Source organism: Neofelis nebulosa, chromosome 4 (assembly GCF_028018385.1).
Source record: "Neofelis nebulosa isolate mNeoNeb1 chromosome 4, mNeoNeb1.pri, whole genome shotgun sequence".
Classification (NCBI taxonomy): domain Eukaryota; kingdom Metazoa; phylum Chordata; class Mammalia; order Carnivora; family Felidae; genus Neofelis; species Neofelis nebulosa.
This window is the reverse complement of record NC_080785.1, coordinates 137,005,053-137,019,182: the sequence shown is the minus strand read 5'-3', so window position 1 is coordinate 137,019,182 and position 14,130 is coordinate 137,005,053. Positions and strand designations below refer to the sequence as shown.

The following is a 14,130-nucleotide window of genomic DNA, read 5'->3' as shown; positions in this document are numbered from 1 at the left end:
AATAAATAAACGTTTAAAAAAAAAAAAAACAGCACGGGATGAGCAATGAGTTATGTGGCATTTAGAAGTGGTACGATTTTGAGGAAGTTATACTGGTTGCTCTGTTTCCTTACCTGTAAAATAGGGATGCTATTACCTGCACTGTCTTTGCCAAGGAATTAGGAGAAAATGGAATCTTAAGTGGTAAAACCCATCGTGGTGACATGATGACACTAAAAAGAACCTGAGAATGAAGGGGCTTTATTTATTGATTTCTAGTGACACGTGGACCTCCTAACGTGTGTAAGACGAGACGTCTACCCCAACTCACAAGCACCTGTTCATGAGGTCATCACTTCTCAAAATGGTGAAGTCACTAAAATAGCAGCAGCAGGAAGTTCTGGAAAATGCAGATTACGAGAGCTTGTCTCCTCATGGGACAGTTACAACATCATCAGGAGGTTGTGATCTCCAAAGGAAGGGCTTCCTACTCCGTTGGCACAACAGGTTTGGTAGAGAGTTCTGCTTTACCAGTCACATGGGGCAAGGAATCAAAATAAACAAAAATGTGGCTTGAGTTCTCCAAGCCTGTAACCGAATCCCTGGTGACCTGTGGTCTACTCATGTTCAAAGGTACACATGCTGTGCCAGACTCAGAAACAGACCTCTTCTGAACTTCCTTCCCATTTTATGAAGGAAATGTAAAATGAAACGCTATTTGTTTTCTCTTTCAGGAGAAAGACCATTTCTTCCTTCCCAGTTCCCGATTTGTGGGTTTCATAGAAATGAAACATTAGTACCAAGGGCTTTATGCGAGCAAAGACAAAACAGGATTTTTCACTGTTTTTAAAAGGCTAAGGTCATTTTTGCCCCAATTTCTATGTAGTGGTGAGCTTAAAATCAAGCCATTTAGCTCACAGTCAGGTCCTATAAATCAGGGGAAAAAATAAATGGGAAAGCAAGCCAAAACGTAACCATAGTAACACCACAGATGCGTCAAGAAATGGTGTGTTCATTTGCTTCATTCCCCATTTCTTAAATTGGAATCTAAGTAAGGGAAAAATTACACAGAGAACAATCATGATTCTGCAATTACTGAATTCTGCAAAACGGCATTCAACCTGCTGTCCTAGAATTTCAGAGGCAGCTATGACACAGCTACAGAAATAGCCCCGGGTGGGGAGAGTCGAAAAGACTCCAATTGGACACTTAGCAGTGACTTGATCTCTCCACGCCTCTGTTTCCTCATCTGTAAACTGAGAATTAAAAATCCCAACCTCCAGGGGCCCCTGGGTGGGTCAGTTGGTTAAGCACCAGACTTCGGCTCAGGTCATGATCTCGCGGTCCGTGAGTTTGAGCCCCGCGTCGGGCTCTGTGCTGACAGCTCGGGACCTGGAGCCTGCTTCAGATTCTGTGTCTCCCTCTCTCTGCCTCCCTCTCCCGCTCATGCTCTGTCTCTCTCTCAAAAATAAATAAACATTACAAAATTAAAAAAAAAAAATCCCAACCTCCAAGAGTTATTTGAGGGTTAATACTAGTTACCATATCAAAGTCAGGACTTTGGACTGGTGGACTCAAGAGACCAGAAGTTCTGATCACCTTTAGCCTTGTTTGTTTTTAATTTTTTTAATGTTTATTTATTTTTGAGAGAGAGACAGAGACAGAGATAGAGAGAGACAGAGTATGAGGAGGCAAGGGGCAGAGAGAGAGGGGAGACTCAGAATCTGCAGCAGACTCCAGGCTCTGAGCTGTGAGCACAAAGCCAGACGCGGGGCTTGAACTCACGAACCATGAGACCATGACCTGAACCAAAGTCGGGCACTCAACCAATGGAGCCACCCAGGTCCCCCCGACCCCTGCCTTTAGCCTTGTTTTTATTGGCTTACCTTAGTGCCTTGGTTTCTTGAGCCATAAAACAATTTATGATCCCTTTATAACCCATACAATTAACATTAGAAATTATTATTAATCCAAGTGTAAAAAATTGCTGGTAGGATACAAGATTATAGCATTCCATTCCAATGCTGAAAGACTAAAAGAACAGAGGCCCAGATACTCACATTAACACATTATCACAACAGTTTCTCTGACAAGGCAACTCTGCTACTCAGCAGAAAGAGACAACCTTGGGGCACTGACCCAAGTTCCTTGCACTCAACCTCTTTTCCCTGTGGAGCCTTGGTTTTATTAATAAGTAAAATGAGGAGCAGGGAGGGCTGTTCTAGAACCTGATCTTTAAAGGTCCCAGTGTAGACTTATAACCTATGTCCCTGCGGGTCTATGGTGCCTCACATTAGTTCTGTTTACCATTTTGCAGTGGTATCGGGAAACATTAGCACTCTAGCACGACTTGCAAACTGCTATTTTTTTTTTCTTAAAGAAAACCATTATAGCAAACAAATCACAGCAGTAAGCTGGGTACCCTCAATTTCAAATTATTCCTCATTTTTTTGCTGGTTAAAACATAATATTTCCTTTCTATTTTTTAGTGTTTATTTATTTTAGAGACAGAGAGACAGAGCACAAGCGGGGAAGGGACAGAGAGAACCGGAGACAGAAACTGAAGCAGGCTCCAGGCTCTGAGCTGCCAGCACAGAGCCTGACATGGGGCTCGAACTCACAAACCATGAGATCATGATCTGAGCCAAAGTTGGACGCTCAACTGACTGAGCCGCCTAAGTGCCCCTAAAAAATGGTATTTAAAAAAAAAAAAAAAAAAATTTCAAGCTTTGAAGGACTTGGCAATAACAGAAGGGAAAAACTCCAAGTACTAAAGCCAAAATCATTCTTTCTTCTCAATTTTAAATAAAATCATGCAATTCTAAGTGTCCCCAGGATTGCCACCTCATGATTAGCTATATAGGAATGCAGGTGGGTAGTGCACGGTAATACTTCACTACAACTCAGGTGCCCAAGCATCTGCCCCATGGACTGACTTCCTCCCTCCCTCTCTCCTTCTTCTCCTGCCTTTTCTTCCTTCCTTCCCTCAAAACAAAACCTCGCTTTCATAGTCCCTATGCTCTCTGTCTTGCTTTCTCAGATTTGGTCTAATCTAATGGGTTGGGGGGACTGGAGTTTTTAATTGGTGGAAGCCATTCCTTCAAATGCAATTATGCGTGAAATTGAGATCAATGAATCTGGTCATGTTGGGGAAGCAGAGAGAGGCATTCTCTCTGCTGAGGGGCCACGAGGGCTCCCTGATCTCCACAGAGATCAATCTGAAGGCCTCTGGCCTGGTCCACCACAGTAATAACAATGATGATTAGCATTCATGGAGGCTTACGCCATGCCAGGACTTTGCAAAACCCTTCATCCCAGGTACTCCTCATTACAGTCTTATGGAATTCGTATGACTCAGATGTCGTTTCCACTGATGTGAAAACAGGCCCCTACAAAGGATAACTAATTTACTTGACATATAAGCAAGAAAGCGGGAGGGCAAGAACCTGAAGGCCGAGGAATTCACCTTGTGCTGTGCTGTATGTCGCAGGGTCACTTAGGATGCCCTGGACTCAGGGAGTCACTAAGTGAGCAAGCCGCCCAGTGTTCCAGAACCAACTGGTGAACTCTTCTGTCTCCACTAGCTTTCCACACACACATACACCCAGCAGTCAGATGCCCCAAAAGGGCTACTTACAAGGCACAGCATGGCGGTAAAGGTTATCCCTTATGGTCTGCTGGAGCTCATGATCAGGAGAGCCTTTCTGGAAGCGCTGATTGAGAAAATGTCGCAGGTCCTTGTTCAGTTTTCCTCCTGTGAGAAATATATAAAATAGACAAAACACATCAACCATGGGGCTTCCCAGAGATGAAGCAGGTTGACAGCTGGGTGCAGAAATGCCACCGGAAGCCATTCTACCCAGCCACTCTCGGTCATTAGGAGGACCTACTTCAGGATTCCCTCTGCAGGAGAAAAGCAAGCAAGGATGTAATAAACATAAAACAGCATTGAAAGAGCATTAATTTGGGGGGATCATTTCACATAATACTAGAAGGCTCAAATAACAAAGAATTTAAACTAGGCTATTACATTTAAAATATGTGCCAGAGACCCTTGAAGACACTATTAAAGAGACGGCAAATGGCTGAGAACTTAAAGAGAACAATGGAGCAACAGCTGACAAATTATACAATGTTCTTTGACCACGGCTCCAACCGGTAGAAATTGACCCTATGAATATACTTGCAAAAGTCTGCACCATCTCCTGTATTGCTTATTGCAGTATTTTTATAATAGCAAAAAAAATGAAAATAAAAGCAGAAGATCTGAAAAAAACCACCAGGGATCAACTAAGTAAAGCATAGTTGATTCATATGGTAACTACTCCAAGAAAGTTATATCTGCTTAGTGTTAGCGTCAAAGGAAAATATGTGGAGTGGTGCATACTGTCTGACCCCTTTTGTGTAAAAAGGAACAAAGAAAAGGAGGCACTCTATATTGATGTGAGCCATCATCACAAAGTTTTTAACAACAGTTTCCTTCAGGTAGAAGGACATGAGCTTGGGAAGTAAGGGAGAAGATGTCTTCATTGTATAGACAGATATACAGATGTCACTCGTTAGTCTATAGACAGAGATACACAGACCTTATTATCCTGCATTGTTTGTACAAACACTAGACACAGAGTGCTTTTTCACTATTGTTGTGTAAGCAATAGCTACGTGAGTGAGCCTGTGTATTTCTTTGTAATTCTTTACATTAACAAAATAAAACAATAGCTAAATTACGGCTATAAAAATATGTCATAGAAACAAAAAAGGTAACCAAATGTTCTTTTTAAATTATAGGCACAAATTATACTCTACAGGACCAACAGAAGGCTTGTAGATCAAGTTAGCTAATATTTATGCTTAATGGAGAAAGACTGGTTCAGTGACAGCTAAAAATAACCAGGCTAAAATCGTCTTTCCATTTTTAGACAAGATAAAAATTAGGTAAGAACATTTCCAGCCTTAGAGAAACAAAATAGCAATGCAGTATCTATGTGAACTACAAAATTCATGTCTTCAGATGGTGACATCTGAAGAATCAAAATGTGTATCATGAGGATGACATAGATAGTTAAGATGATGTTATGTCCTACCTAGACAGGAAACGACTGATCTTTATTTTAGTATCATGGTCAACAGATTCCTTATTACAGATGATTGTTTTATAGACTGACAAAACCTAATTTGAACTATTTTATTTGAGATGTATTATACCTAAGGTTTCAAGTGGCCAAAATCAAAATAGATATATTCGAGTCAATCCTGGGTCATTTAATAAATATTCAATAACTCATCAAATACTTGCTGAATAAAAATGACACACATCCACCTATCCACTCCCCATCCCGCCCCCCCAAAATGGTCATAAGGTTTGAACAATTTACAGAGGAATATATATGACTAGCCATCTAACCACATGAAAAGATATTTAATATCATTATCAGAAAAAGGCAAATCAAAACCACAGTGAAATTCCACTACATACCTACGAGAATGGGAAATTTTATTTTTTTAATTTTTTAATTTTTTTTAATGTTTACTTTTGAGACAGACAGACAGAGATAGAGTAGGAGCAGGGGGGGCGCAGAGACAGAGGGAGACACAATATCTGAAGCAGCCTCCAGAATCTGAGCTGTCAGCACAGAGCCTGACATGGGGCTCGAACCAAGGAACCATGACCTGAGCCAAAGTCAGGTCTCAAGTGACTAAGCTACCCAGGCGCCCATAGAATGGCAAAAATTTAAAAGTCAGTATCAAGTGTTAGCAAGACTGGAGAACAAGAGGAACTTGTGGGCACTGTCGGTGGGCACAGAAAATGGTTCATTCTCTTGGGAAAAGAATCTTATAAAGCTAAACCTTCACTAACCGAGCGACCCAGCACTTTCACTCGCATTTATGCAAGAGAAATGAAAACAAGCACACTCCCCCACACATACGACTTCCGGATAAATCTCCACAACAACTTTCATCACTATGTAATAGTCCAAAACTGGAAACAACCAAAATATCCATCAACAGGGGAAAGGATAAGCAAGCTGCCCTCTATTCAAATAGGGTGCTACACAACAGTTAACGGGAAGAGACCACTAACACGTAGAGTACCATTCACACACCGAAAACACATAATGCTGAGCAAAGGCAGCTAGACACAAAAGGCAATATTGTATACGATTCCACTTACATATAAAGTCTTAGAATAATCTAAACTTTAGTGACAAAAAGCAGTTGAGTGGTTACCTGGGGCTGAGGGTAGGCAGAGGCTGACTGCAAAGGGGGACAAGGGAGTAAGATCTATGGAGTGTCCCAATGTCAGTTTCTTGGTTTTGCAATTATACTATACTTATGTAACCAGTTCTCCCTGGGGAGAACCTGGATGCAGGGTACAGGGGATCTCTGTAGTACTGTTTACAATTTCCTGAGAGTCTAGAATGACATTAAGACAAAAAGATTTTTAAAAATTTTTTTAAGTTTATTCATTTATTTTGAGAGATAGAGAGTGCGTGAGTTGGGGAGGGAAGACAGAGAGGGAGAGAGAATCCCAAGAAGCCTCAGCACTGTCAGCACAGAACCCAACATGGGGCTCGAACTCACAAACCATGAGATCATGACCTGAGCACAAATCAGGAGTCGGACACTTAACCGACAGAGCCACCCAGGTGCCCCAAGATGAAAAGTTTTTGAAGGGGGGAGCACAAGGAAGTGTTTGAAGTAGATGCCAGTACAGAAAATCTTGATCGTGGCAGTGCTAATATGGGTTTATATATTTATCGAAACTTATGGAACAGTGTGTGTGTGTGTGTGTGTGTATGCTGGATACAATTTATAGTATGTATGTGACACTATTACGAAATTGATTTCAAAAGTTTAAAAAATAAACATGATTACCCAATGACTATGTGATAGGCTATTCTAAATGCTTAATTCTCAATTTCACAGCAGAGAGATGAAGTGAAAGGAAAACACATTAAATCTTGATAGTTAAGACAGAAAGGCTTGGGTTTAAATCCCGGCTCCACTGTTTACTAGCTGGTGAACCCAAGCACACTGTTTCACCTCTGAACTTTATCTGTGAAACAGAGCTCTGATAAAACAGAAGCCCTGTCATGAAATTGGTATAAGGATTAAATGAGATGCCAACACTGCTTGGCAAAGAGAAGGTGCCATGATAATGTAGAGTGGACAATCACGGAGGCAAGGGAGGGGGAAGAGCTGAGACCTGTTCAAAGATGGGCTGTAACTCTTTTTCAAAATGCCCATAAGCATAAAGCCCATTCCATTACCTAGAAATAGCTAAGAACAAAATTCAGGCACAGGGAAATTCAGACTAAAGGATATTTCTAGAGTTTCTGGAAGGGAATAAAACTCTACTGGTGCTAAAATTGTCCGGCCATATGTAAATGGGTTAGTATTTAGTGCATACTTAATACATTGTTGGCACTGTGCTGGAGTTTAAATGAAACCAACTGGTAAATCACTGATATTTAGGAGTCACATCGGCCAACTCTATCTCTAGGTAGAAGGTAGTCTGGAGGATACCAATGTTTACCAGCCAAATCTGCGTTAAGAGTTTATATTTTATATTTATATTCTCCATAGGAGACCACAGTTGCAGGCGGTAGAAAGACACTGAGCCATGAGTAGAAAAGATATTATGGGATCCAAGTTACTGCTTGAGTCAAAAGCAAAGTCCTAAAGAAGATTCGGGATACAGTATCTGATTCTCCTATACAGAACCCAGGTACACACACCTTATGGATCATATGCAGGTTACCTATCAAGATAAAACATGGGCTTATAGATGGGAAGGCATTCATTCTTAAGCCACAGACACTCTTGGTCTACACTTGAGATTTACATTAAAACTAGCCAAGCTAGCTAAAGTTTGCGATCATCGAACTAAAACTCCGCTTTACTGCAGATGTGCAAAAGGGCAGGGTTAACTATGCTGCCGGTTAACATTTACTCTGTGTTCCGTGACATTTGTAAGCGAAAAGCCTCAACCTTCCCATTATATTAAGAATACTGTACTTTTTGGCATCTAATCTCAAATTAATTGCCAATTATTCAGGGGATATGTCTATAAATCTTCTCCTAATTGTCAAGGCAGTGAGCCAATGAAATAATAAATTGCTAGAGAGAGAGAGACAGAGAGAGTCAGAGCATCTTCACTTTCTTTGAAATTCAAGATTTGTTTTGCAAGTGGAAAAGAGAACAGAGGTCAGAAATACAGGCAACTTTTTCCAAGAAAAGGATTCAGAGCTGATTTTAAGACAACTGTATAATTTCAGTGACAAAAATGAAGCTTACTCTCTGTCCTGTATTTGCCATTACTTTACATTTCATATCAATGTATCTGAAATTGTGTATCTTTTAAATTTAAAACAATGTATCTCTGCTTTTTTTAAATTCACACTGGTTTAGAGAAATTTAACCATGTCAATTCATGTAACTTTTGCTAATTACTTTAAATGTTGTGTAATATTCCATTTAAAAAATATATAATGTATTTGTCCTTCATAAAAAATTAGGCTATTTCCAATGTTGTTGCCAATGCAACAATGCAATAATAAATGTCACTGTAATATTTTTCTTTTCAAATATGTGTATGTGCAGGAAAAAACAGTATATACAGGGTTCAGTACTATCAATAGTTCCAGGCATCACTAGGTGTCTTGGAACATCTCCCCCACAGATAAGGGGGTGACTACATTTCTGGTGACTTGTACATTCTATCATATATACATATATGTAGTGATATATATAAATTATATACATATATATGACACATACAATATATACATATATGTGTGTGTATATGTATATGATAGAATATATATCTCATATATATATATTTTGTCTTTTATGCTTCCTCTTCGGTAACTTGCCTGTTCATATTCCTTGTGCATTTTCCTAATAGGCTGTCTTGTTATTTTTGATAAGATGTTCTTTATATACTCTGCATATGATTCCTTTATCAGTTACTTAAGTCACAAATTTTGCTTGTTACTATTTAAAGATGAAATGATTCCTTAACATCATTGTGTAGTTCCTCCAAACTTTTCCTCTACATGCTACACAGTTTTCTGCCATCTCAACTAGAAGCATCATTTTCAAAGTGATGGATTATGAGGGGACTCTGCTTGGTCTGAACTCTATCTCCTAAAGTATAGATCCTAAGGGAGAACACTAGTCAATAGAAATAATCTTGACGGCCCAGAAACTAGGTTTCCAGAGATATTACTTTTGAGTCTTCTCGATTCATCCATTTCTAACCAAGGAGACAAAACATAACTCTCTCTGTGTCGTATAAGCTCCAGAACATAGAAGGTCAAAGAATAGTGTTTCCTTACAACTAGAATTTAGACTTTAATATATTTCAAATTTTCAATGCTAAGGAAAACGTGCATAAGGATACTAAACTAATCATACTTCCAAGTGATTTACCATTAGCACACAATTTCTTCACGGAATGATTGTAGTTGTAGGAAAGATGTATTTATTAAGGCAACACAAATGGTTTGGAGTGCAGGGAGCTATTACAGCAAAAAAAAGTCTGTGTCAGTTCAGCAGTTTACATTTGTAAAAGATAGGTTTTTTTTTTTAAGTGCAAAATTATAAATCGAAATACAAATTAGCTAGTTTTATCGTCGCTAAAACTTACAACCTGAAATACAATTAGTGAGTTCTGTCTTTAAAAGATTTTGCCATTTGTTTCTTTCTAACACATTTTTCCTGACATTTTTCTGACTGTAAAAGTCCCAAAAATAGTGGGGAGTTAGGATTTACTACTAATTGGATGGACCGACTGAACGGATGGCTGCACAACAGTGTGAAGGTACTCAACGCCACTGAACTGTACCCTTAAAATACTTAACATGATCTTCTGTGATACATATTTTACCACAATAAAAAGGTAACCTATATGAATTCCAAGATTTGAAAAATACACAAAAGTACAACAATGAAGGTTAAAGATCAACTGTAACCTCATGTGAATCACCATTAACGTGTTGGTACTGAATGCCCCGTGTACGCCTACCTACGCATACAGACAGATACCCTTACTGTACCCTCACACACATGGGGGATTCATTCACTCATTCAACCAGATATTTATTAAGTCCCGACAGCCAGGCAATCGGTGGGCCCTGGGGACACATCACGACAACACAGAACTCCCGAACAGGAACTAACACACAAGTTTTAGCAAACATGAACCGGGCTGGCCTCTGAGCAGAGGTCATTGTTAAGATGAGAAAGCAAATGAGACAAGAACCAAGTTAACTCTGCCAAGTGTGGGGAAAACAGCATTCTAGACAGAGAATGCCGCATGTGCAAATGAACGGAAATAGAAAGGAGGCTGGCGTGTTAGAGAAAAAGCGTGGAGCTCGGACAGGGGCAGCACACGCAGAGGTGGAACAGAGAAGCTGGGGCGGATCATGCTGTGCCTTGCAGGCCAAGATAAGGAGTTTGCATTTTATTCTGAGCTCCATAGGAATGCAGTGAAGGGAGGGCAGTCAGGGACATAAGGAAGGCCTTGTCTCCATGTTGAGATTCCTCTCGCAGCTGTGCAGTGGGTCAAGAGTAGAGGGAGGTGGGGGCGCCTGGGTGGCTCAGTCGGTTGAGCGCCCGACTTCGGCTCAGGTCATGATCTCATGGTTCATGAGTTCGAGCCCAGCGTTGGGCTCTGTGCAGACAGCTCAGAGCCCGGAGCCTGCTTCAGATTCTGTGTCTCCCTCTCTCTCTGCCCCTCCCCTGCTCATGCTCTCTCTCTGTCTCAAAAATAAATAAAACATTAAAAAAAATTTTTTTTTAAAAGAGTAGAGGGAGGTGACAGCGTGCAGCCAGTGTGGCTGAGCACACAAGACCGGAAGTGGCCTGGAATAAGGAAACGGATGAAAAGAAGAAGGGCAGGAGCGCAGAGAGAAGATGTAACTTAAAGCTAGAAGCAACAGGGTGTGCCCGCGTGATGGAGGAAGATGCCAAATGCAAGACAGGAGTCAAAAGTGATTCCCACGTCTGGGCTTAAGTGCTGATGCCCACAGGGGAGGAGAACACAGGAGTTCCATTAGATACCTATTAAATAGGGGATAGGGAGGATCACGCCCGGCATGAGGATTTACATCCACATGGTCTAACAAATAATTCATACGCATTTCCAATACTCTAGCAGTGCTCGAAAATTTAGTTTTAATAGCACATATATGTCATGTCTCATTCCATCACAACCTATTTAACTATTACCCATCAGTAAGCATATGAATGAGTTCTACTGTGATTATCCTCCTCGGATAAAACCTATCTGTATTTCTTTTTTTTTTTTTTTTTAGTTTATTTGTTTATTCTGAGAGAGAGAAATAGAGAGAAAAAGAAAGAGCAAGAAGAGGAGGGGCAGAGAGTGGGGTAGAGAGAATCCCAGGCAGGCTCCATGCTGTGAGTGCAGAGCCCCACTAGGAGCTTGATCCCATGAACCATGAAATCATGACCTGAGCCAACATCAAGAGTTGGATGCTTAAGTGACTGAGCCACACAGGCGCCTCAAACCTAACTGTATTTCTGATTATCTTCTCACAATCCTTGGAGTGGAAATAGTGGGACAAAAAGCATAAAATGATCCAAATTCTCTCCCAAAAGACTGTATCAGCTTCCCTTTATTCACCTTGATTCTAAATGCCTCCAAAGTAGCTATGTGGATGCATCATCATATTATCAGTTTCATGTTATCAGACATTTAGATGTCTTTCCTCTGAAAAAAATGATCCAGGTCATAGGGGTACCTGGATGGCTCAGTGGGTTAAGCCTCTAATTCTTGGTTTCAGCTCAGGTCATGATCTCATGGTTTTGGGGGTTCGAGCCCTGTGCGAGGCTCTGTGCTGACATCACGGAGCCTGCTTGGGATTCTTTCTTTTTCTCTCTCTCTCTGTCTTTCTCTCTCTATCTGCCCCTCCCCCACTCATGCTGTGACTCTCTCAACATAAACAAAAAATTATTTTTAAATGATCATAAACAATGTTGCAATGAAAACTCGAGTATGTATGTTTGCTAAAATCCTCTAGAAGTGGAATTACTAGAACAATGAGCACAATCGTTAAAGATTCTTCATACATACTGACAAACTGCTTTCCAGAAAGGTTTCCACTCAACTCTAGAAGAAGTACAATATCACTAATCTAATTACAGTGCCAAAATGAGGATTGTTTTTCCCTTTTTAAGTACGCTTTTTTTTTTTTTTTAAAGTAATCTCTATGCCCTCCATTGGGCTGGAACTCACGACCCTGAGATCAAGAGCTGTATGCCCGGCCCGGCATCCCTAAGTACGCGTTTTTAAAAGTTTTCCATCAATAATTCAAACAGATGCCAACACTATATTATACAAGCAACGCGGACGGTTAAAATACGTTTCTCTTCAATTTGAGAAACTGTTGGTTGCAACGAGAAAATTTTTGTGGAGAATGGCCTGTGGTGAAATAATGGATGAATTCCATTATCATATGTATTTAAGTAAAATGAAGAAACAAACAAAACCCTTTACTTTTAAACACACAGAGATTGAGAACACTCAGTATGCCAGTTCTGACAGATTTGCTTCCAAGCCTGCCTCCCCCAGATGGCATGTACACATTGACCAGCATTGGTCACAATCAGGGGTCAGCAAAATTTTTCTACAGAGTGCCAAGGGTCAGGCAGTACACATTCTCCGCCTTTGGGAGCCCATCCGGACCCCATCCAACTACTAAAGTTTGCCTTTATAGTACAAAAGCAGCCACAGATTATATGTAACCAAGGTTTTTTTTCCCAATAAAACTTTATTTACAAAAAAGGGCAGCAGATTTAGTCCGCTGACCAGAGCCTGCTAAGTTGTCACTGTAGATGCTGGCTCCAAATCTCCAGGTGAGCAATTCTCCTTTGAGCGTTCTTAGGGTACAGGGTATTCAGCGTCTCCAAGGCTAGTCTTAGCAGCATTACCCAGAAACCTGCTGAGTTGCAAATTACCAGGCGTCACCCAAAACTTACTGAATTAGAAACTCTGCCGGTCCAGTTCAGCAGTCTATGTTTTAACAGACTGTCCAGGTGGTTCTAAGACACGCTGATATTTGTGACCAATGATCACTATGCCAAAGCAAAGTCCTCCTAACAAAATGTGGGGAGCTAGGCTCAGAAAACAAACCCATTTCCTTATCTGTCACCAATGGTCCCCATCTCTCTGCACACCTCAAGAGGTGCCAGTCCTCCTGGGCTAATAATAACACCTTATAATAACAAGCACAGTGCAAATGACACCAGGCAGGTGGGGCATCATCAGACATGCAGAGATTGAATCCATTCCCCTGGTGGCACAAAGACAGTTGTTCTTTCAGTCATGTTTCTGTAGAACTTAAAAAAAAAAAAGTGGGGTGCCTGGGTGGCTCAGTCGGTTGGGCGACCAACTTCGGCTCAGGTCATGATCTCGCGGTCCGTGAGTTCGAGCCCCGCATCGGGCTCTGTGCTGACAGCTCAGAGCCTGGAGCCTGTTTCAGATTGTGTGTCTCCCTCTCTCTCTGACCTTCCCCCATTCATGCTCTGTCTCTCTCTGTCTCTAAAATGAATAAACGTTAAAAAAAAATTAAAAAAAAAAAAAGAAAAGAGAAAAAGAGACTGCAGGAAAGATTTATGTCTGCTGATGAAGCTCTAGAAACTACTATTTACATGTAACTCCCCACATGGACGAGCACAAAACATTTTGCTAGCACTTCAGGACATCCACATTATTATTATTTCCTGCCTGTCTCCTCTCTTCTTTTTCTCCTGGTGAATCTTTTCATACCAAATTTCATCCCACAGCGAGAAGAAACCTGAGTTAAGCATGGAAAGAAAGGCACGGTTTAAATTCCATCATCTCTATTTTTCCATTATTCCCAGCCTTTTGTGCTTCTTGTATTTATTTCAGTTGAACTGGTATAGTCAAATAACATCTGTTCAGAAAAAAAAAAAAATGAAAGATTTACAAAAGGGAAAGGCAAAAGACAATGTTGCTCTGTAGGCAAAGTAACCTATGTGATGTGAGTTTATGACCGGCAATAATCAACAACATGGCTGAAGTCAGAGGTCTCTACACTCAGGTCCTTGAGTGCAATCTGTAGACATGTGTGTGCCCTTCAAGAAGACACTAAATTCTTAAGA

General features: G+C 40.7%; 1 protein-coding gene across 16 annotated transcripts in view; it reads right to left on the bottom strand.

Annotated features, from left to right (window-relative positions):
* MAGI1 (membrane associated guanylate kinase, WW and PDZ domain containing 1) overlaps positions 1-14,130 on the bottom strand; it is a 638,926-nt gene that overhangs the window by 252,205 nt on the left and 372,591 nt on the right. For all 16 annotated transcript variants that reach the window (XM_058726255.1, XM_058726257.1, XM_058726258.1 and 13 more), the window contains exon 2: positions 3,617-3,733. In XM_058726255.1, coding sequence (XP_058582238.1) covers positions 3,617-3,733 — 117 coding nt within the window. The remainder of the gene's footprint in view (positions 1-3,616; positions 3,734-14,130) is intronic.